We start from the raw sequence: 22,654 nt of genomic DNA, 5'->3' as shown, positions 1-22,654 counted from the left end.
CTTTTTTAGAACAAGAAATTATTATATTTGGAAGGAAGATAAAGGTTATGGGTTCATTCTCTTCTTTCTAAAATCATGGCTAGTTAATAATGGAGGTGGAACTAGAACCTAGGTCTCCTGATTCTGAAGTCTATGTTTTTTCTCTTGTAAAACTATGTAATAGAGTTTCTTTTTTTTTTTTAATGTTTTTATTTCTAGGAGAGAGAGAGAGAGAGACAGCGTGAGCAGGGGAGGGTCAGAGAGAGAGGGAGACACAGACTGAAACAGGCTCCAGGCTCTGAGCTGGCTGTCAGCACAGAGCCCGACACGGAGCTCGAACCCATGAACCGTGAGATCATGACCTAAGCGAAAGTCGGACGCTTAACCGACTAAGCCACCCAGGCGCCCCAAGTTTCTTTGAATCTGACAAACTATGGCAAAGAACTATCTGAATAATCTAATATTCTGTATTGTTGAATATTTTTGTGATTGTTTTAGATGTAACTACTGTTACTGACCTAGGCTAAGAAAGCATTAGGACCTATAGATTGTTTAATATGGTTACTTAGGAGTATTTTTTATTTATCTTAGCACTTCCATGCAAAAGAAGCTTCTAAAACATTGGGATATTTGTTGTATCATTTTAACATGAATTCTTGCTCCATGAATTCTTGCTTACACCATTAATTGGCAGGGCCAGCTCTTCATTATAGTAGACACTGTGATAGTAAAAAACTTATTTTACTAGTCTTTTATCTAGATTGTTGAAAATACTAGTAAGTTGTTTTCTGCTTCAAGATTTTAGTTTTTGAGCCAAACAACTAAAAACAGTGAAGACAGTGTTTGGACTGTTAGAGAATTAGTCTTAAAGTGAATCATTCAGAAGAGCATTGCTGGAAAAAAGGAAAAAATTATTCTGTACTTAAAATACAGTTGTTTAGTTGCTAAAGCTTAAGAGACTAATTTAAATGAGAGTAACATAAAAAGTTAATGGTTCTTTAGTCTGGAAAGACAAAATGAAAGATATGAATTGGTTGAGTCCTAGGTTTGTTCATTAGATTCCTACATAGTAAAGTTAGAAGGGTTACTTCTGTTTTTGTTACTAGCTTTATTGATTAAAAAAAAGATACATGCTTAATTGTAAAAGTTCAAACAGTACAAAAGAGGAGAGAGAGGGGATTGGGGGAGAAAAGGAGAGAATCACTGTTAAGTGCCTATATGGATAGATAACTTGGAGCCATGAGACATTGTCTTCAGACATCTGTTTAAGGAAACTTCTTGAACTTTAAAGTACAAATTTAGAAAGATGGTACTTGGAAACCTAGTCTTATTCAATATAGAATACATTTTTGATGGGTTGATTACAGGAAAAATTGTGACAAGTACAGTAAGTCTTTAATTAAATCCACAAGAGGTAGTCTATGATAGGTTAATCATGATCAGGGAAGCTAGATATGTTTTGTGCTCTAACTCTAACCTTTACTGGCTTGCTTTATGAATATCATCCTAATTAGATGTTAATGTCAGAGGCAGACTTTCAGGGTAAAGTGTTTATGCATGAAGTGGCCTAGTATAGGAATTCTTATATTTTTAACTGGATGACTTTTAATCAGTTGTTAAAAAGTGACCGGTTCTTCTTTTGAGCACAGAACAAGATAAAGTGGGTTGTAGATTGTAACAAAAAGTTAGAAGTAAGGGATACCTTCCTGACTTTAAAAGCTTTTTAAATATTGCTTTGGACTAAGGAATTTTCTTTTCCTTTAAAAAATTATTTTTTAAATGTTTTATTTATTTCTGAGAGAGAGAGAGCGTGAGTAGGGGAAGGTCAGAGAGAGAGGGAGACACAATGTGAAACAGACTCTAGGCTCTGAGCTGTCAGCATAGAGCCCGATGCAGGGCCTGAACCCATGAACCGTGAGATCATGACTTGAGCCAAAGTTGGATGCTTAACCGATTGAGCCACCCAGGCGCCCCTGGACTAATGAATTTTCTAAAGTACCTTAGTAATAAAGACACCCACTTAGCTAGTTTGATGATTGATATTAAGTTTCCTTTTGTTCATTGCTTTCTTAATAGTTTGGTATGCTGGCATACAATAGGATAGCCCATGATAATCTGGGATAGCAAGAAGGGACTTGTTAATTTAAGCAGTAAGTGTGCTAGATGTCAGAGAAAGAATTAAATATGTGGAAAAGTCTGGTATCAGAGGTTAAAATACTGTTTTGCAGGATGGTGATAACTTGATTAGTGGTGTCTTTTGTATGAGTTGAACAAAAGCAGAGAAAGGGGAAAACATTTGTAGGACATTGAATAGAGGCTTTCTGAATATGAATAATTAAAGACTAGAAATATAGGCTGCTACTAGTTAATTGAATGCTGATTAAAGGGTTAGAAATTTATCTTCTGGTGGAAACCTTGGCATTTTGATAAGACGCCAACATGTTCAAATATTTTATATGAATGTTGCTTTCGTTGTGTGCAGAAAGAATTGGGGGTTGGAGAAGATGGGAGACTTGTGGCAAAGAAATTGATAGGCTCTTGTAATAATCCAGGAATGATTCATTGAAGGACCAGATAAGGAGTGCAGTTTTGCCTATAAAATTAGATTCATTTTTCCATTTGGTTGTAGTAATGCAGCTGGGTCAGTGGTGCTCAAATAATTTTTCTTAAGTACTATCTAGTGTTGTGCAAAGGAAACCCTGTTACAGGAAATAATGTTTGGTAGGTAATTCATGCTTGCATGTTACATTTTCCTGTTATGGTATGACATAGAAGGAAGTACTTGAGGATTTCGTACATTCATATAGATTTTCTTAAATGTTTGTTTTTGGGAGAGAGGAGAGAGGGCGCATGTGCACGTAAGCAGTGGGGAGGCAGAGAGAACCCGCAGTAGGCTTCACGTCAACAGCACAGAACCCCACGCGGAGCTTGTTCCCACTGACTGTGAGATCATGATACGAGCCGAAATCAGGAGTCAGACACTGACTGACTGAGCTGCCCAGGAGCCCCCACATAGATTTTCAAAAGTCTACATGGTCAGTCATAATATGAGGGATGGTTCCTGTCAAGAGAGCAGTGCAGTGCAGGTGATTGTTCTAGGAACCAAAATTCTGTAAAATATATCTTTGCAATGTTTGATGTTTTTTGAGACTTTTTTTTTTTTTTTTACTTTTTAGTTTCTGTATCTCTTCTAAGTTCTTCTTTATTAACCTAAAGGACTTGTTATTTAAGTAATTGCCAGAGAATGAAACCTTATCTACCTGACCCATTTCTCTTTCTGTTACTGAGCATGTATACTTTTCACCCTTTATTTCTAAAGTTGATTTCATTTTCTCTCTTCATCCCTTCAGGTTACTAATTCATTTTCTCTTACATGTAGATATAAGAGATGTTTTTTGTTTTTTTGTGACTTTGAAGAAAAAAGTCTCAAAGTGCTTCATATGAAAGATAATAAAAGATAGAAGTGGAGTGGAAAAAGATGAAAAGAGAAAAATGTGGTATTATAAGAAATTAACTTGGTTTTCATCCAGTGCCTGGTACACAGCTCCAAAAATCCTTGTAATTTCCTAAGTGATAGGAATACCTTTAAAAAATTTTTTTTGTTGTTTATTTTTGAGACACAGAAAGAACATGAGCAGGGAAGGGCAGAGAGAGAGGGAGACACAGAATCTGAAAAAGGCTTCATGCTCGGAGCTGTCAGCACAGGACACAGAACCCAATTTGGGGCTCGAACCCACTAACCCACTAACCGTGAGATATGACCTGAGCCAAAGTGGGACACTTAACAGACTGAGCTATCCAGGCACCCTGGGGGAATGCCTTTTGTTATTCATAACAAACCCTTTCAAACACCTCTGTCTTTTTGGCAGTGAAGTGATTTAGGGTGGGATCCCTACATAGCCTCAGGACCCAGGCTGTTCCCAGGAAGACAAAATGATTAGAGGGTTGAAACTTTCACTTTTACCCACCCTCCTCCTGGAAGGAAGGGCTGGAGATTAAAGCTTAATAAAATCTCTTGAACAACAAGATTTAATAAGGGTCCACCCAAGTTGTAATGAGCCTCCGGAGTGTAGGTATCTCAAGGCTCTTGAGGGGACTTGCGAGGGGACTGAAGCTCTTGCTGTCACAACACTTCTGGACCTCACCCTGTGTACTGCTTCATTTGGCTGTTCATCTATTTCCTTCATATTAAATTGGTAAATGTAAGTAAGTGTTTCTCCGAGTACTGTGAGCAGCTCTTCTAGGTTAATCAGACCTGAGGGAGGAGGTTGTGGGATCCTCAAAGTACAGCCATTTGATGAGAAACACAGATAACAACTTGGCCTTGTTTTTTTTTTTTTTTTTTAACTTGGCCTTGTGATTGGCATCTGAAGTGGGGGCATTCTTCTGGGACTGATGCCATCTCCACGTAGATAGTGTCAGAAGTGAATGATACCAGTCAGTTTCTGCTGAGAATTGGATAATTGCTTGGTGGTGTTGGGATACACATTGGGCAAAATGTTTGCAAAGGAGTAGAGACTGGGTATGCCAGATTATAGTTATTTTGAGCCATCACAGAAAAGTAAGTACAGATTTTCAGATGTTAGGTTTAAGAGGAGCAGTCTAGCACAGTTCTTTTTTTTCCTCCCAAACTTAGTCACTTTATTAAGAGATAATTAGGAAATCAGAAAATGTGATTTTTTTAAAAAAAATGTTTATTTTGAGAGAGAGAGAGAGAGAGAGAGAGAGACAGAGTATGTGTGTGTGTCTGTGTATGCAGAAACTGTGAGGTTGGGGGGGGTGGTTGGAGAGAGAGGAAGACAGAAAATTCCAAGCAGGCTCCGTGCTGTCAGTGCAGAGCCTGACTGAGATCATGACCTAACCCAAAATCAGGATTGGATGCTTAACTGACTGAGACACCCAGATGCCCCCAGAAAATGTCATTTTGGCAGTTTGCTAATTCTGATTAGTAAAAAATTTGGAACCAAAACCTAGTTAAATATAAAGTTTTATATCTTGACAAATTGTTATGTTTATATTAATTTATTGATGACTAGCCAAAATGAGTTCACTGGGAATGCTCATATATGTGGGATTTACCATTGTGCAGGCATTTATGTGTGAATATTAGTATTATGGTCTAGAAGGAATGTATTTCATGTTCCTTTTGACCTCATGTTCCTCAGGCCCTCTAAACTTTGGGCTTCCTCTATTTGTCTGTTATCTGGTGTTTATGTTGTGTTAGACCTATTGTTGGCTACAACCAGAGCACAGAGAATAATAGGAAATTGGTTGGGAGGCCTGGTGAGGTGGGTTGGGAATGAGGCTGATTTGGGGAGCAAGGGAAAAGAATAATTAAAATACTTCTCACTTTCACTTTCTTCTTATACTTCTGTTTTGGTTTCTTTTTTGTTTATTTTTAATTTTTTTTTTTACCCCCTCCAGAAACTCCATTTCATTTCACTTTGCCTAAAGAAGGTGATATTATCCCACCATTGACTGGTGCAACTCCACCTCTTATTGGTCACCTAAAACTGGAGCCCAAGAGACACAGTACTCCTATTGGTGAGTGACTAAAATGTAATGATATTTAAAGCAGAATTTCTGAGATACCATTCTTTATGCAAGTGATTATTTTAAATCTGAGGAGTTGGGCCTTCCTGATAAGGTTGGTTTTGTCTTAGGAGGAATAAGGTTGTGATATTTGATTCTAAGAGTTTACTCCTGGAAGATACTTAGTGGTAATGAGAAAAAAGAAAGGGTGGAGGGAAGGAAGGGAGAGAATATAAGGATTTTATTCTATTACTTGCAGGGCAATAGAATTGAGTGCTAAGCAATGATATAGAGCTATTTTTAGAAGGAAGGGACAGCAAATAGGGTAGAAGTACTATTTATTCAGTACCCCAGCTATCAGTCTACTACTTGACAGGGCAGGGACACTTAGATCCTCCTTCCATCAGGCAGCCAGTAGTCTTCTGCATTAACCTATTTGTTTTCTCTAGTCAGTGCTGGGAGGTAACAGTCATGCCGTCTGGAGTCTCCTGCTACCTATGCCTGATGCTGGCAGATGTGGGTTGGCTGAGGGCTCATGCAGCATCCTTTGTCCAGATGCAGAAGTGGAACTGAATCCTGTTGCTCCTCTTAAGACCAGGTGTCAAAACTAGTGTGTAGTTGTTGATACTGTGACAGGATCTATCCTAGGAATCCCCCTTCAATCCTGCAGAGCGGTGGAGCCAAACAGGCAACTTGGTGACCGTAAATTGTAGTTTTTCATGTTTGTATTTTAGTGGTTTTTCTTTCTTCCTCCTGCCCCCCTCTTTCAGGCATTAGCAACTATCCAGAAAGCACCATAGCAACCAGTGATGTCATGTCTGAAAGCATGGTGGAGACCAATGATCCTATACTTGAGAATGAAAAAGGAAATCCTGGGGCTGCCCCAGAGGTGGATGATAAATTGTGTCTAAGAATGAAACTGGTCACTCCTGAGACCGAGACAAGTGAAGAGTCTTTGCAGTTTAGTTTGGAAAGTAAGTTTTATTTTATGTCAGTCTTGGGCAATTAGTAGCTCCAAATCATATGAGAAGTATTAGTTATCTTTTTCCTAGTTATAATGATTAATACTTCTATAATTATAAATGTATTTTTAAAGTCTTACTCTCATAGACCTAATTCTTTGCTTTCAGGTAGTCACTGTCATGTTACTGAAGATGCTTCATTTTAAATCTTTGGTGCTGCTTATTTCTCTGTATTAAACTTGTATATAAAGTAATTGGTTTCAGGGTGCCTGGGTGGCTCAGTCAGTTAAGCATCTGACTTTGGCTCAGTTCATGATCTCATGGTTCGTGGGTTCGAGCCCTGCGTCGTTGGGTTCTGTGCTAACAGCTAGCTCAGAGCCTGGAGCTTGCTTCAGATTCTGTCTCTCTCTCTCTCTCTCTGACCCTCCCCTGCTCACGCTATCTCTCTCTCTCTCAGAAATAAATAAAACATTAAAAAAAAATAAAGTAATTGGTTTCCATATTCAGAAACAGTTCAGAAGAAGGTAGAAAATGTAGGATTGTGGATTCACACTCTAGGCCTGTGCTGACTATTTCTCACATTACTTGGATGTTGGGTGTGGCTAGAATACAGAGAAGGTACGAACAAGGGAGATTGCAAAGATCCAGATTTGGAAATGCCTTTTACATGATGCTGAAACACTGAAGAATTACAGGCAAGGGAATAATATCAAATTTGCTTTTTTAAAAGTCTGAGCTGAGTGTTTAAAAACTTCATGCCTTTGTGCTTTATTTCTCACATGGCCTTCCCATTTCCTATTCTCCTGCTTGGAAAACTCAGTCTTTGTTTAACCAGAAGGTAGGGTTTTTAGTAGTGGAGATGGAGATGAGGGGATCAGTATGAGAGGTGAATAGTAGAATTGAAAGAACCTTGGGACCAGTTGAATATGGAAGTAAGAGGGAGGGGGGAGAAATGCAGAATGAATCCACATCTGAATTTAGTTTTCATGATAGCACTCCAAAGTAGATCTCCTTATTTCCAGACACAGAGGTTTTAAAGTTATATGCATAAGATCGTAATAATTGCAAAGAGGCAGTCTCAGAGTTTGAGTCAGATCTGACACCAAAGTTTATAATTTTTCCACTAGGTAGTTTGGAAATGCTGTTTAATGGAGTTAGAACAGGAAGAACTCATAAAAGAGACGGGAAAGGAAGCTTATGGGCAGGAGAATTACAAAAAGATAATGTCAGACGTAAAAGCAAGTGTCTAATAAGGTATATCTGAAAATGTACATTGGATTTGACAGTTAGGATCCGTTTGTTGACTCTATCAAGAACTATTCCAGTGTAGTGCTTTGGGTGGGAGTTAATACCAAAGTTAATTGAGAAGTAATAGGAAGAAGCAGCAGCAAGTGTATTTGACTCTTGAGAAGTTTATGTGAGAAAGGAGGAAAAAACATGCTAACTTAAAGATTGGAGATGTTTTCATTTTTATACCTAAACATAGAGAGACCTAAGCAGTTTATAGGCTGAGAGAAAGTCTCCAAAAGAGAGATGGATTAAAAAACGAGGGAATAAGGGGAAACAGTTAATGGATCAAAACCCTGATGGAGTTGGGAGAGGAAGCTTTCAAAGACTACAGGCAGAATGGTGGACTTGAATAAGAAGGGCCTCTCATTCCCTAGAGACCAAAGAAAAGAAATTTTAGCTAATATACTTGGAGTACTTCTGATACTCCAGGCATCTGGAGTAAAGTTCCAGGCATTTTACATGTATAGCTCATTGAATCTCACAACAAACCTGTGAACTAAGTTCTGTTAACTAGAGTCAAGCAGCTAGTAAATGGGGTAGTCTGAATTTAAAGTCGTTTTTTAAAAGTATTTTTTAATGTTTATTTTTGAGAGTGAGAGAGAGAGCAAGCAAGTGTGAGCATGAATAGGGGAGGGGCAGTGAGGGAGACACAGAATCTGAAGCAGGCTCCAGGCTCCCAGCTGTCAGCACAGCCTGACACAGGGCTCAAACTCATGACCCACAAGGCATGCATGACTTGAGCTAAAGTCACACACTTAACCTACTGAGCCACCCAGGCGTCCCAGTTAAGAACCCAGGGGCATGCCTGGCTGGCTCAGTTGGAAGAGCACATGACTCTTGATATCGAGGTTGTAAGTTTGAGCCCGGTGTTGGGTGTAGAGATTACCAGGGGGAAAAAAAACTTAAAAAAAAAAAAAAAGCAGTTTTAAGAACCAGCAGTCTGGGTCTGAATTACGGTGCTACTCTGCGTTTTCAGTGCTTATTAATTTGAATGATAGAACCTTAGTAGAAATTAAAGTATCATGTGTTTCCGTTTATACTTTCCTCTCTGGAATCAAGTGGCGCTTATCAAGAAAGTATGTGGTAGCCCTGAGTCTTTAGATTTGAAGTTACAATAGGGACGACCTTAAGTGGAGCTAACATAATGGACGCTGTTACTACCTTTCCTATAAGATGAATACAGTGTCAGGCAGTCACTGGACTCGGTTTTACTCATTTCATCTTCATAACAAACATGTGAGGTTGGTTCTGGCTTATCTCTATCTTATAGATGAGGAAGGTGACTCAGAAGGTGGCATTTACTCCCAGGTTGGACTACTAAATGCTGGGGCCAGGGCCTGTTTCAGAGCCTGGGCTCTAACCTTTAAACTTCTGCTGCCACCTTGACAGACTGTTGAGAAGATTTTGTTGGATCATGAGTATTTTAGAAATGTTGAAAAATATGTGTTATTTTCTCTAAGGCTGGAATAAATTGTAAATGAACACATTTTAATCCCTTGGCATTAGTGACCTTGCTTTGAGAATATGAGATTCTTCTCATTATTGCTCTTAATTCTTTGCTACAGATTATATCTTTTTTTTTTCTTCTTTTTTTAATTTNTGTTTAGGACATTTGTTTGAAAGCAGACGCCCTCAAACTTGAACATGCATTACAATTACCAGAAGAGAAAACAGAATCGCCTGGAGAAGTTGTTCAAAACTCATATTGCGGGGACCCATACCCTGTTTCCAGTTTAGCAAGTGTAGAACCAAGCCCTAGAATTTTTTTTTTTTAATGTTTTATTTATTTCTAGGAGAGAGAGAGACAGCATGAGCAGGGGAGGGTCAGAGAGAGAGGGAGTGACAGACTCCGAAACAGGCTCCAGGCTCTGAGCTGGCAGTCAGCACAGAGACCGACGTGGGGCTCGAACCCACGAACCGCGAGATCATGACCTAAGCGAAAGTCGGATGCTTAACCGACTAAGCCACCCAGGCGCCCCTGCTACAGATTATTTCTTGAAAATGTGTTTCGTTTTTCAAATTTCTGTCCCAAAGGAACTTTGGGAAGAACTTGAGTATCTTCTGTGTGTGGGTTCTCTTAAAACTGCACACTATTAAAAACAACAACAAAAAAACAGACTGCACACTATTTAAAATTTGTATCAATTTAAAACATTTCTTGCATAATTTATTTTAGTAAAGTTTTTTTTTCTTTTTTAAAGTTTTGTATTTTCTTACGTAAATTTTTTACATCATGTATAAGAAGAGATGAATTGATTGAAGAGAAGTTTTAATTTTGATTTTTACATGTTACTATTGAGTAATTCATTACATTATATTTCTGGACAAACTGATTAGTCTTCTGTAGGAAATTTGAAAGAAAATTGGTACAAGTGAGGAAAGACTTGTGCTATTTAAATGATAAGAAGTCGGGGCGCCTGGGTGGCTCAGTCAGTTAAGCGTCCTACTTCGGCTCAGGTCCTCAGGTCGTGATCTCATGGTTAGTGGTTTGAGCCCTGCATCAGGCTCTGCTTTGGATTCTGTGTCTCCCTCTCTCTTTGCTCCTCCCCCGCTCATGCTCTATCTTGTCTCTCAAGAATGAATAAACGTTAAAAAAGTTTTTTTAATTATACAAAAAAATGATGTCTTTTATGTTCACTTATTATTCTTTCCCCTTTTTGTTATTGCAATTATTAATAGAACAGGTTTTCAGAGAAGGTGTTTAGGTGTGATACTAATTGAATTTTGTTTCTCTTTCCTTTCTCTTCTTGTTTTTGTTTTTATTCAGAGCCTGCAATTGGTGAAAGAAAAAATGGATCTACTGCTGTTGCTGAGGCTGTTGCCAGGTAACTTGAGCTGGTTGCTATTTAGAGGAGTTTAATATACAAAGCCACTCTGGTAATAAGAGGAAGATGATTTATCAATAAAGGAAAAACCTTAAAATGAAACTCCAGCGTAAAGGATTTAGCCATGTATTGAATCTAACAGTAGGCTGTCTTATTAATGCATTCAGTTTAATAAAGCTTTTGCTATACTTAGAACTAAGATATTTAAGGGTATTTCCCTTTCTTTTGTTCATGTGGGAATGCTCTTTTCTTTGTTTCTTTTGATGAGACTGAGATTGTTGCTGCTGTTGGTAATGTAATAAAGGGTTTAACGAGAAATAGCCTTAGACCTTATTCCTTCAAGGATTCCGGACTCCTTGCTGCGACCTCAGGTCACTTTTTCTTCTGGCTGCCAAATTAACTACTGTGTTGAGCTGTTATTTTTGCTTTGTCATGAATGCTGTAATGCTTTGAGGATGTGTTTGACCCCCTCCTGAGGCTCTAGTGGTAAGCTTTGCCATCTGGTGGCGGTAAGAGTAGAATTGTTTCATTGGTTTATGGTGTGAGTCATCCAGCGTGAACATACTAGCAGCAGTTGGTGAAGTATAGATGAGGATTCTTAAATCAGCCGTGGCGGATGCAGTAAATAAGTAGAGCAAGCTAGGTGCAAGAACACAAGGTATTAAGGATGATGGCTGACTGAACCTGTATCCCGGTTGAACATGTGCCCCTGTTCAGCTCCAGCTGGTTATTACCATGCAAGAATGAAAACTTAATTTGTCAGATGTTGTTGGTTTTAGTCCTCTGTCCATCTTATTTCCTGTGAATCTTCCTTGAGAGATTATTCTTGTGCTAATTTGGAAACAAATATGAAGAATGGCATTTTGGCATAAGGTGTTGTGGGGTTTGGGATGCAGAGCAAGGATTTTATTCATTCTGTGCCTAAAAAAGATAATCTCCAGGGGTACTTTTCCTTTCAAAACTAACACAGTATGTTGCTTTAACTTGTAATCTTAGTCCTCAGAAGACCATGTCTTCGTTTAGCTGTGTCTGTGAAGCACAACAAGATGATGAGGCTCGAAATCGTGATCCTCCCTCTGCACCCATCAAGTGAGCATTATTTTCATAGCCTCTTTTGAGCTGTCTTGTTTGCAGAATCATTGGTTCCAGAATCTAGAATTTTGTGAACTTGATCTTACATTTCTATCTGACAGACTGTGACATATTCTAGTTTTATAAGTGAGATGTCATGAGAAATTTAAAGTAATATTTTATAGATACAGATTTTTGTCTGGATCTTGTGTCAATTTGAAATGATTCAGTCTTCATAAATTTATGAAGCTATATTCTGTAGTTTTAAGATTACTTCTTGGGTTTCTTAGATTTAGAAATGTTTATTTTTAACAAGACTTTTTATTTTTCTTTAATTTCCCTTAGGGCAAAACATTTGTTTTGGGGCAACACCCCAAATTTAACATTTGCCTTACATGATGCAATTAAGATTTGTCCATGATTTCTTTACTCTATACTCTTTTAGAATAGCTATGAAACAGAAAATAAAAAATTGAGTTTTAAAGTATTTTTTTCTCTATTAAAGTATTTTTTTTTACAAATAGTTTATTGTCAAGTTGGTTTCCATAATTAAAGTATTTTTTTTTAACATTTTTTTATTTTGGAGAGAGCATGAATGGGGGAGGGGCAGAGAGAGAAGGAGACACAGAATTCGAAGCAGGCTTCAGTCTCTGAGCTGTCAGCACAGAGCCCGATGTGGGGCTCAAACCCATGAACCGTGAGATCATGACCTGAGCTGAAGTCGGATGCTTAACCGACTGAGCCACCCAGGCACCCCTTTTTCTCTGTTTAAATAATGAGAATATCTTGTTTGGGATGTACAATTCTTATATTTAATATAGGGAAATAAGTGATGGCAATGGAAATAAACTTGTATTTTCATTATGATGTGGTATTCAGTGTATTTTTAATTCAGGAATGTGATAATGTTTTGTCAGTAGATATATTCCTAATAGTGTTATTTGCAGCGTAACTTTTATAGTCTTATTGGCATAAATATTGAAAAGAAACATGTCAGTGCTTTATTGGCATTCTGATTATTAAATGTGAACTTGTTGATATTCTTGAGAATCAAACAGCCCAGCTCATATCCTTTATTGTATTAAGAGGCTTGTTAGGTGAAACCCCACTTTATGTGATTCAGAAAGTGATATGGTAATGGCCTCACAATTACTAAATTTACTGAGGCATTGTATTACCTTCCCATTTTATTAGAATATCTTTAGAGAGGTCAAAGTGCTGGTGATTTTGTTTAACCTTGGTAGAACATGGGCCTGAAAGTCCAGCTGTATTTGATTTCAGTTATTTCACAGACAGACCTGCACTCAGAATATAAAGGTTAAAAGTTTGTTAAGTATGGAGATTTATTCTTCCCTTTTTTCACTTTGGATTAATTTTATTTGGACTTTTTCTGCTAAAATTTTCTTTCTTTCTTTTTTTTTTTCATGATGCAAAGGGTCTTTTTCTTTTTCTTTTTTTTCTTAAGAGAGAGAGAAAGTGTGAACAGGGGAGGATCAAAGACAGAGGGAGACACAGAATCTGAAACAAGCTCCAGGCTCTGAGCTGGCTGTTGGCACAGTGCCCAACGCGGGGCTCGAACCCACAAACCATGAGATCATGACCTGAGCCGAAGTCAGACGCTCAACCGATTGAGCCATCCAGGCACCCCTAAAATTTGCTTTCTTAGTATCAGTTTCCAAATCTGGCATATAGTGACCAAGGTAGGATGGTATAGCTGGAACTAATGAATAAAGAGACATGTGGCCCTTCTTAGAATTTACTGGATTTCTTGGGGCGCCTGGGTGGCTCAATTGGTCAAGTGTCCATCTTCGGCTCAGGTCATGATCTCGCCATTTGTGAGTTCCAGCTCTATATTGGGCTCTGCACTGGTGGTGTGGAGCCTGCTTGGGATTCCCTCTTTCTCTCTGTGTCCCTTTCCCGCTTGGCATTCTCTCTCAAAATAAATTTAAAAAATTAAAAAAATTTACTGGATTTCTCTTGTCTTCCAAAGCTCTTTTTTAATGCTAATGCTTTCTCTTTATTGTTTATTGGGACATTAATACACATCTTTCCAGTAGGTACTTCTCAGTTTTATTTATGTGTAAAGATTTATGAACTTGATAGGAGTAGGGCAACACTTTCTACAGTATGTGTTGCAATTAAGGCTTTGCTTTTTACCTACTGTTCTATATATATCTATGAAAATACATGAATGTGGGGGGAAATGACCATGATATTCGCGTCACTCATTTGAGTGAGGCTAATGTGAGAATGATAAATACCAAAATCATAGGATATTGATATCTGATATTTGATAGGAATCTGCTGAATATTGCTAATGTTGCAATGAGACATCTTTGGTCATTAGAGAAGAGAGTTGTTCTGCTTAACTCTTTGGGGAAAAAAAGCAATTTAATGCTCATCAATTAAGATTTAAAAAAAAGTCTGGGGCACCTGGATGGTTCAGTTGGGTAAGGGTCCGACTTCAACTCAGGTCACTAGCTCTTGGCCAGTGAATTCAAGCCCCACATTGGGCTCTGTGCTGACAGCTCAGAAGTCTGCTTGAGATTCTGTCACCCTCTTTCTGCCCCTCCCCCCATCTCTCCTTCAAAAATAAACAAACATTAAAAAAAATTTGTAAGTGTCCAAAATAAAACAAAACTTTGCTTTGGAAGTGAAATTCTATTCAGAGGTTCTACCCCAAATAAACAGCTTCTATAAAATGTGATAAGCTTGTATAAGGGTGGGAAACGATGGTAATTAAATTCTTCAAATGGCTGATCCTGTTCTTGTAGCGTGTAACTAACTTTGGTTACCTAGTTAATATGTTAACTGTCTAAAAGATTCATACATGAGTATTTGTAGAAAAGATGTATTGAGTCTTCTTAATTGCTTTGTTTTATGCAACTAGTATTGATTGAGCATCTGCTGTGTACCTAGCCCTTTGCGGAGTAAATTTTATATATGGTTACTTACAACCTCATCACACGTAGGTGTTACTCATCTGTCTCTTGGTGGTCTTATTCTTCTTGTCTCATCTTCATTGTATTGTATATCCTTATTCACTTGAGGACTCAAGCTATGACCAGCAAATTTTTACCAGGCTCTGTTTGGCTAGAACTCTATTCTAAATCTGTCATTAATCCTGTTTTGGTAAACTGAGCTAAATAAGATAGGAATTTCAGAAACTTTTTATCTTTCTTACTCAAGATCCAGAGCAGAGCATTTCTTTTCCCAAAGAGCTCTTCATGTTTCTTTTTTTTTTTTTTTTTTTGGCCTGCCCTTGTCAGCTCAGTTCTTACAGGGTGAGAGCTTCTCCCACATTGGAGACAGCTTTCTCGGTCTCAGTGACTAGTTCCATCTTTCCTGGCCAAAGAATATAGCAATATAAGACATGGTTTCTAGATCCTTGGTCATCCTGGATGTTATCTTCTGGGTTTATGCCTTATTTAAAATAGGATATTCCAAACTGAAACAGACTCAGGTGTGGTCTTACTATGATCAGTTCGGAGTGGATTCCTTTTATCTTTATTCTGGCTACTGTGCATTTAATGTAGGCTAAAATGCATTAATTCTTATTTTGTTTGTAGTGTACTAATTGATCGAACTTGTGATTTACCAAAAAGTTAAGATTTAAGACATTTTCTACATGAATTCGCTACTTCTACAGTTAGTTTACTTAATCTGAGAGTAGATTTTTGCAGTTACTTAATGGAGAGAATCTTAATAAATGTCCAGACTACATTTATTAAGCACTTGCTGTATATTAAGCCCTGTGTTAGGTGTTTTAAATAGAGATGAATAAATAAGCATGAATTGTTTTTGAAGTTTATTGATTAAAAATTTTTTTAATGTTTATTCTTGACACAGAGAGAGTGTGTGACAGCAAGGGGTGGGTCAGAGAGAGTGAGGGAGATGCAGAATCCAAAGCAGGCTCCAGACTCTGTGCTGACAGCTCATGGGGCTCATACTCACAAACTGTCAGATCATGACCCGAGCCGAAGCGGGATGGTTAACTGACTGAGCCACACAGGTGCCCCCTAAGTTTATTTATTTAGAGAGAGAGAATTGAGGAAGCAGTGAGAAAGAGAGGAAGGGAGGGAGGGGGAGAGGGAGAGGGAGTGGGAGATAGGGAGGGAGGGAGAGGGAGACAGATTGTCCACATTGTGCAGAGTTCCATGCAGAGCTCGAACAAACCACTAGATCTTGGTCTGAGCTGCAATCAAGAGCCAGATGCTCATCCAGCTAAGCCATCCAGGTGCCCGTAAGACATGAATTTCAAGTTTCTGTGTAACCTGCTTACTTGGACTTAATCTGGGCCTTTTTATTCTGGTTGAAGACATTTAAGAAAGCCCCTAGGCACCTCATGACTTCACGGTATCTGTTTTATAGGAGACAGTAATCAAATGCGTGTGGGATAAATGAATAAATCCCTAATAGCCAGATGAAAAGTAGGCTGTATCTTGAGAACTTTCTTGGAGGAAACAAGTCATTCTGAAATGTTAGTTTTAAGATATACCAGTTTAGCTAGCCAAGCTAGACTCTCACCTATAACCCTATCCTGTATAGATTAAGTTTCTTTCCCTAAAACTATTGGTTGTTGTTGCGGGGGTGGGGGATGGGGGTGAAGAAAAGAATCTAAAATGCTAGGAGTCATTTAAGGAATGTTAGAACCAATAAAAACCAAATGAGACATGTTGACCTAATTGATCTCTTTTGAAGTAGATCTGTAAACAGCCTTCATTGACTGTGACCTAAGTGATGGCTTTACATTTTTTAGTTTACCTTATTTTCCTGTGTCAAATTTCAGAGTTCATAGCTAGTGATGGGAATAAATGTTATGACTGTTTTATCATCATGGTGATATAGTCCTATGTACCATTATATTTTTCAAGAGTGAAATTATGTTGGAAAAACTTGTAAGGTGATAGTCTTGGTTGCCTTATTTTCTCCCTTCCCCACATTTCTCATCTTGTCAAATTATGGTTCCTTTGCTAGTACACACACATACTCACACTTGCTTACTTGACCTGGTTTCTTTATATGGTTGATTTTCAGAGGGAACTTGCTCAGTTTTCCAAGTACTCAAGATGAAGAGAAGAAAAAATTGGAAGGTGACCACAGGACCAGGCAGAGTCAACAGCCCATGAAGCCCAGTTGTCCTGTCAACAACCCTCCATCTCCTGCCTCTCGGCAGGTGGCTACACAGGGGTCATCCAGTCCTCAAGGGGAAGCAGTGAAGACAGATGTGCTAGAAGGCCAGAAAGAAGGACAGAGTACCAATCAGGAAAAACCTAGTGATGCCTTGATTGAAAGGCCCAGCCAAAATAACATAGGAATCCAGACCATAGAGCGTTCTCTGTGGGTCCCAGAAACTGTTTCAGCAGCAACCCAGACTGTCAAGAATGTGTGTGAACAGGGGACCAGTACGGTGGACCAGAACTCTGGAAAACAAGACGCCATGGTTCAGACTGAGAGGGGGAGTGGTGAGAAGCCAGTCAGTGCCCCTGGGGATGATACAGAGTCGCTCCATAGCCAGGTGAGAGAACGTCTAGGGTATCTCAGGGGCCCTGTTTTTGACTTTTTGGATTCCCAGAGAATATAAGTTGTGGTACTTCTACCTAATGATAATTCTTAACAGTTTTGTGCAGACCAGTCGTTAAAAATAATTTTTCTGGGATAGAAAGAGAGGGTAGTGAAAATTATGGATAGCTATAGCCAATAGATAGTCTCTTATAGAAAATGAAATAGTGCTAGAGTTTGTCAAGTAGGTCTTTACTGGAAGAAAAAGCCAGGAATATAGTATGGACCCTATGGTATTCTTCTACATTTAATCTTTTCCTTCTGCCATCATTTTTCATCCTACCTTAGAAGCACTGGAGCTAATTGCTTCTCTCCCAAGTCTGTTTCACCAAGGTTCCTAGGAACTGAAGGAGTAGGAAGCAGAGGAGAAGGGATAGAAGCGTGGAGGATAGTGTAGCACAGTATTAGAGACAAGGAACAGTAAGAGAACTAGAGGAAGGAGGGTGTCCTCAGGTGATGAGGACTGCACAGATAGGCTGCAGCGGGATATAATGGGAGGAAAAGGATCAGGGCTGGTGGAAGTGAGGCTGGAGGAGCAGCAGGTTGTTGGGAGTTGGAGTAGGGGAGTTAGGTAGTAGTAACAAATAAGAAGTGGTGGTAGAAGTGTACGTGTTAACAAATAAGCGGAAGTTCATTCAGTTTCATCAGGTGGCAGTGGGTTCCACAGCAGGGAAAGTTTGGAAGTTACTAATAGTGGTCAAAATGCCTTTTCAATTGCTGTGGTAGATCATCTTCACTTGGAATATGCCTAGGAAAGCTTCGTTAGTGATGTGCCGTTCGTTCTAATTGTCCAACTTGTTTGTTTTATAAAAATAAAATAATATAGTTCCTCTTTATTGAACACCTACAGTGTATCAGCATTGTGCTCAAGACAACCCATGAGGTTGGTATTATTATTCCCATTTCACAGGTAAAGAAACCAAGCTGAAGAGAGGTTAAGTAACTTGCCCAAGATTTTGCCATCAGTAGGTGGCAGAACTGGAATTTGAACTCAGCATATCTGACTTCAGAATCGGTATTCTTTTCATTATGCTATGTTGCTTTTCTATTTAATAATCATGGCCTGTGTAGTCTTGTTCTGTTTATCCATGCCTCTCCAGGAACTCCAGAAATTCTGTTTATGTTACTAGCCTTTTATGGTAACACGGTCTCTGAGACCCAAGAATTTATCAGTTCGTACAGATTAAAAATAGAATAGCCTTTTGAATATAGAGGTTATAGTAGATCAGACCCTATTTTGCACCTGTTTTTACTCTTAAAGTGTTTGCATTCTGCTACAAATAATTTCTCTGCCTTTATAGAAAGAATTAAACTTGATCCTAAAGATAGCAATCTTACTGAAGCCATTAAATTATATTTTCCTTACATTTTTCCTCTGCAAAATAGGGAAATAATCCCTGCTCCTATCTCATTTTCATGAAAGCAGGAGCCAGTGAGCCAGAGCGGCTAGGCCTAGGCTTTGGAGTCAGACCATTTTATCTGGAATATACGAGGATTACATGGCACATAGTAAATGTTCAGTATATATTGGCTGTTGCTACTCCCTACTGATTATTATTATTTTAAATATTGCTGTTACCACCAACAAAGCCACTGCTGATACCGTACTAATATTGTGTCATATGGAGTGAAATAACTTTTTTAAGAGCTACATCCTCCTGTTAAGAAAGGTGCTAGAAAAATCTAGGTGAATAGGTAGTTTCACTTGGGAAAGATGAAAAGTTCTGGAGGTGGATATGGTGATGTTTGCACAACAGTGTGAATATACTTAATGTCACAAACTGTATATTTAAAAATGGTTAAAATGGTAAATTTCATGTTACATGTATTTTACTATGATAAAAAAAAAAAAAGAGATGGGATGGGTGCGGTAATAGAAAATATAGATTGGAATGCTGTCTTTTGAAGAATGGTTGGAAAATGAGGAAGGCTCTATGGAGGTTTTCCAGGTGTCAGTGCTTTTGTATCCTCTGCATTCTGGGTAGGAGGACTCAGGCCAGTGGGGAGGAAAGCATAGGCAGCCTACCTTTGACATTTCTTAAAGTTTCACTTCTCCATCCTGTGGGCCTGGAGCTAGGCTTTTAATGAAGTGACAGTATGGTTTTGTTTTCATTTTGTTATCTTACTTTTATGATGACAAGATCTTCAAGTTATTTATCTTTACAGAGACCTCTTTTCAGAAGACTATTTGAAGAGAGAGTAAGCATAGCTTTCTTTTTATCTGCCCCCTTTCCCTTCTTTCCTTTCTTAGTCTATCAGTCATGTTTATTTAATTGTCTCTCTTGAAGTGATCATTTGTCTGGCTGTTGTAGTGGAAAAATACAGGAAGCTTTCTTGAGAAGCCTGAATACAAGGAGTGCTTTATGTATTCCTGAAACCTTTCAGACCTCTGTGATCCGGGACCTGCCTCTCTGTGTGTGAGGGCAGGAGGTCCAGGCTGTCATGGTTCTGATGCAGGGGCACCCTGATGATTGAGATGTGACAGACCAGTGCTCTGGCCATTCATTAACCAGAGTTGTATATGTAGAAGTATTTTAAGGAATTGGTGTAAGTTTCCATGCTATTTATTTATATTTATTCACTTAATTTACATATCCATTTTAGTAGATATTTTACCCCAAAGATGGAGTTGGAGTGGAAATTATTCAGGTAAATTATTGAAATCTTTAGGTAAATTACTACCACTACCACGTTGGTCAGTAAAAACCCAGGATCATCATCATTGCAGTGGTATATATAGTTCTTTTGAAAGACTTGGATACTTTGACACTGCTGAAAGAAAAAATTAGTCTGCTATGGAAAAATAAGGTGGGAGAAGAAAAGTGTGTATTTTCTCCTCTGAATTACCCGTGGGGTTAGGGTGTGGATACTGTTAAATGTGGTATATGTGTTATGAGAAAACATGTGTATAGCAGTTGTCATATAAACAAAAATGCAGGGTTTATTCAAGTTATTTATTTAAGCTATTAATCCTTTATGGTAAAGGTAAATACAAAACCCTTTTACTCGGCACTAGCCTGACTCTAAAGTTACATACAGTCTATTATGTGGAAGAGATTAAAGATTCATATTCTGAAAAATCTGTGTATCTTGTTCTGGGCATAAAGAAACTATAGTTCTGATTTAGTATATGCAGAAAAAACCGACTGCACTGAGATTAACAGATACTCTGTTTTTATATATATGAAGTTTTAAAAAATGCCTTTCTTTTTTTAAAGAGATATTGCAAGTGTTAAGTTTGTATACTGATTTACAAGTCAGCCTCAAAATCAGAAGGATTATAATCTAAATAATGTGCTTGGGGGGGTCATAGTTTCACTTAAATATCCTAGGTATAAGTGCTAGATGTTACAATTTTGATCCAGACAGAAATAGGTCATTTTAAGTGATAACTGATCAAAACTCTTCCTAGCCTCAGGCTATATAGCTGGTCCATCCCTGTTCTTATCTATAGGTGAATAAAAAAAATAAAGCAGCTGGAAATTCCATCACACTAAAGTCATGGAACCTCTGAACAGTGCTCATCATGAAGCAGTTGATTTTTGATTCTGCCACTTTGCAGTGAGACCCATGCTTGTGTTCTATATTTTCTATCACAGGGAGAGGAAGAATTTGATATGCCTCAGCCTCCACATGGTCATGTCTTGCATCGCCACATGAGGACAATCCGTGAGGTTCGCACACTTGTCACCCGTGTCATCACAGATGTGTATTATGTGGATGGAACGGAAGTAGAAAGAAAAGTAACTGAGGTAATGCATACTTAGGTGTAAGTGGCAAATTTCTTTTGGTAGAAAAAATTTCCTGCCTCTCCACTTCCACCCCTTCCTGCCTTTCTTGTGCAACTAACTTCTTTGTTTTCCTTCATTTTATAAGAAAGATTTAAACACCTAGTAAGAGAGGAGAGTCTTGAATTCTGTGTTTTTCCCAACCATGAGTTTACTGATTAACTTCTGGCCACTTATTTAACCAGTCCCGTCATGGTTTCTGTTTTTGTAAAGAATACATTGATAAATCTCTGTCATGTTGTAACTATATTTTATCTTATTTTTACATTTTATCTCTTATTTTTAGTTCTTGGAAACTCTAAAGAGGTTCAGAACTCCTTGCTTTGCTCCATGTTTTCTCATAGTTTTTCACTGTTTTCTCACTTGTTGTCACATTGTGTCCTTTCTTGATCTCCATCCATGTGTGGTTATAGACTTGTTGGTAGGAGGTGCACCTTTAAGTCTTAGTAGGATTCATTATAGCATTGGATGGCATCATATGCTGTGTTTAGATCTCAATACCAGCTGAAATTAGATTTTCAAGAATTAAAAGTGTGGCACCATTCTTGGTACCTATGTTAATTTCTGGGAACTCATTTTATTAACTGATAAGAGGCACAGATGCTTCCTTCCTTCCTTAGGCCTTACTGTCCTGCTTAGGCACTTAAAAAAAATTTGCCAGGTAGCCATACAGGAAGTTGAGCTCAGAGAGAATTAAACTCTGAGATACAGTTTTATTAAATGGAACACATTATTGCTGTTGTTCACTAATGGGCCATTCTGGCCCTCATGTCAGAAAGCTTTTGACTTTAGTTTGAGAAATTGTCTTGTGTACTTTATTATACACCAAAATTCCAGATGTTAATTCATCTTCAATTTTTATGTTTGTGGAATTTTTTTCAATATTACTACTATTTTAAGAAAATTAGGAAATTAGCAGTTTTAGAAAAAAATTTTATTTCATGAACAGTTTTTGTAACTGTTGTAGTTTAAAATGTTATACATGTTACTTTATTATTTGATGTGGTGCTCTCTATATTTCTGGAAACAGCAGGCCTTTTAGATACTCTGAGAGTGAAAAAAAGTTCCATGGTAATTTGGTAGTTTGAGAAACACCAAATGCTGAAAAACTTCCTTTCCCCCATGGAAACTCTCAGTGCCTATTACATTAAAGGCTCTAAGAAGTCCTTTATTAAAGATGTCTATTTTATTGTTTAACATGGAAGTTACCAAACTTACTTGACAACAGAATTTTTTTTATCATTATTATTATTTTTTTGCACTTATTTATTTTTGAGAGACCGAGAGAGAGCACAAGTTGGGGAGGCAGAGAGAGATGGAGACACAGAATCAGAAGCAGGCTCTAGGCTCTGAGCTGTCTGTCAGGCAGAGCCTGACGCAGGGCTAGAACTCAAAAACCATGAGATCATGACCTGAGCCAAAGTTGGATGCTTAACCAACTTAGCCACCCATACACCCATCAACTGAACTTTTTTTTTTTTTTAATTTTAAATATTTTTATTTATTTCTAGGAGAGAGAGAGAGAGAGACAGCGTGAGCAGGGGAGGGTCAGAGAGAGAGGGAGATACAGACTCCAAAATAGGCTCCAGGCTCTGAGCTGGCAGTCAGCACAGAGCCCGATGCGGGGCTTGAACCCACGAACTGC

General features: G+C 38.2%; 1 protein-coding gene across 8 annotated transcripts in view; it reads left to right on the top strand.

Annotated features, from left to right (window-relative positions):
* The window catches only part of TP53BP1 (tumor protein p53 binding protein 1), a 78,089-nt gene that overhangs the window by 37,165 nt on the left and 18,270 nt on the right, over positions 1–22,654 (top strand). For 7 of the 8 annotated variants that reach the window (XR_005528530.1, XM_039232911.1, XM_039232908.1 and 4 more), the window contains exons 13-18: positions 5,404–5,523; positions 6,282–6,485; positions 10,531–10,588; positions 11,585–11,677; positions 16,697–17,177; positions 20,821–20,973. Coding sequence is in view for 7 of the 8 variants with exons in the window: in XM_039232911.1 (XP_039088842.1) it covers positions 5,404–5,523; positions 6,282–6,485; positions 10,531–10,588; positions 11,585–11,677; positions 16,697–17,177; positions 20,821–20,973 (1,109 nt within the window). In the remaining variant the exon portion in view is untranslated. The remainder of the gene's footprint in view (positions 1–5,403; positions 5,524–6,281; positions 6,486–10,530; positions 10,589–11,584; positions 11,678–16,696; positions 17,178–20,820; positions 20,974–22,654) is intronic. The other variant, XM_039232909.1, reaches the window with a different exon arrangement.

The sequence above is a fragment of the Hyaena hyaena genome, unplaced genomic scaffold (genome assembly GCF_003009895.1).
Source record: "Hyaena hyaena isolate Hyena2069 unplaced genomic scaffold, ASM300989v1 scaffold_70, whole genome shotgun sequence".
In the NCBI taxonomy this organism is placed as follows: Eukaryota; Metazoa; Chordata; class Mammalia; order Carnivora; family Hyaenidae; genus Hyaena; species Hyaena hyaena.
This window is presented reverse-complemented; position numbering and strand designations above follow the sequence as displayed.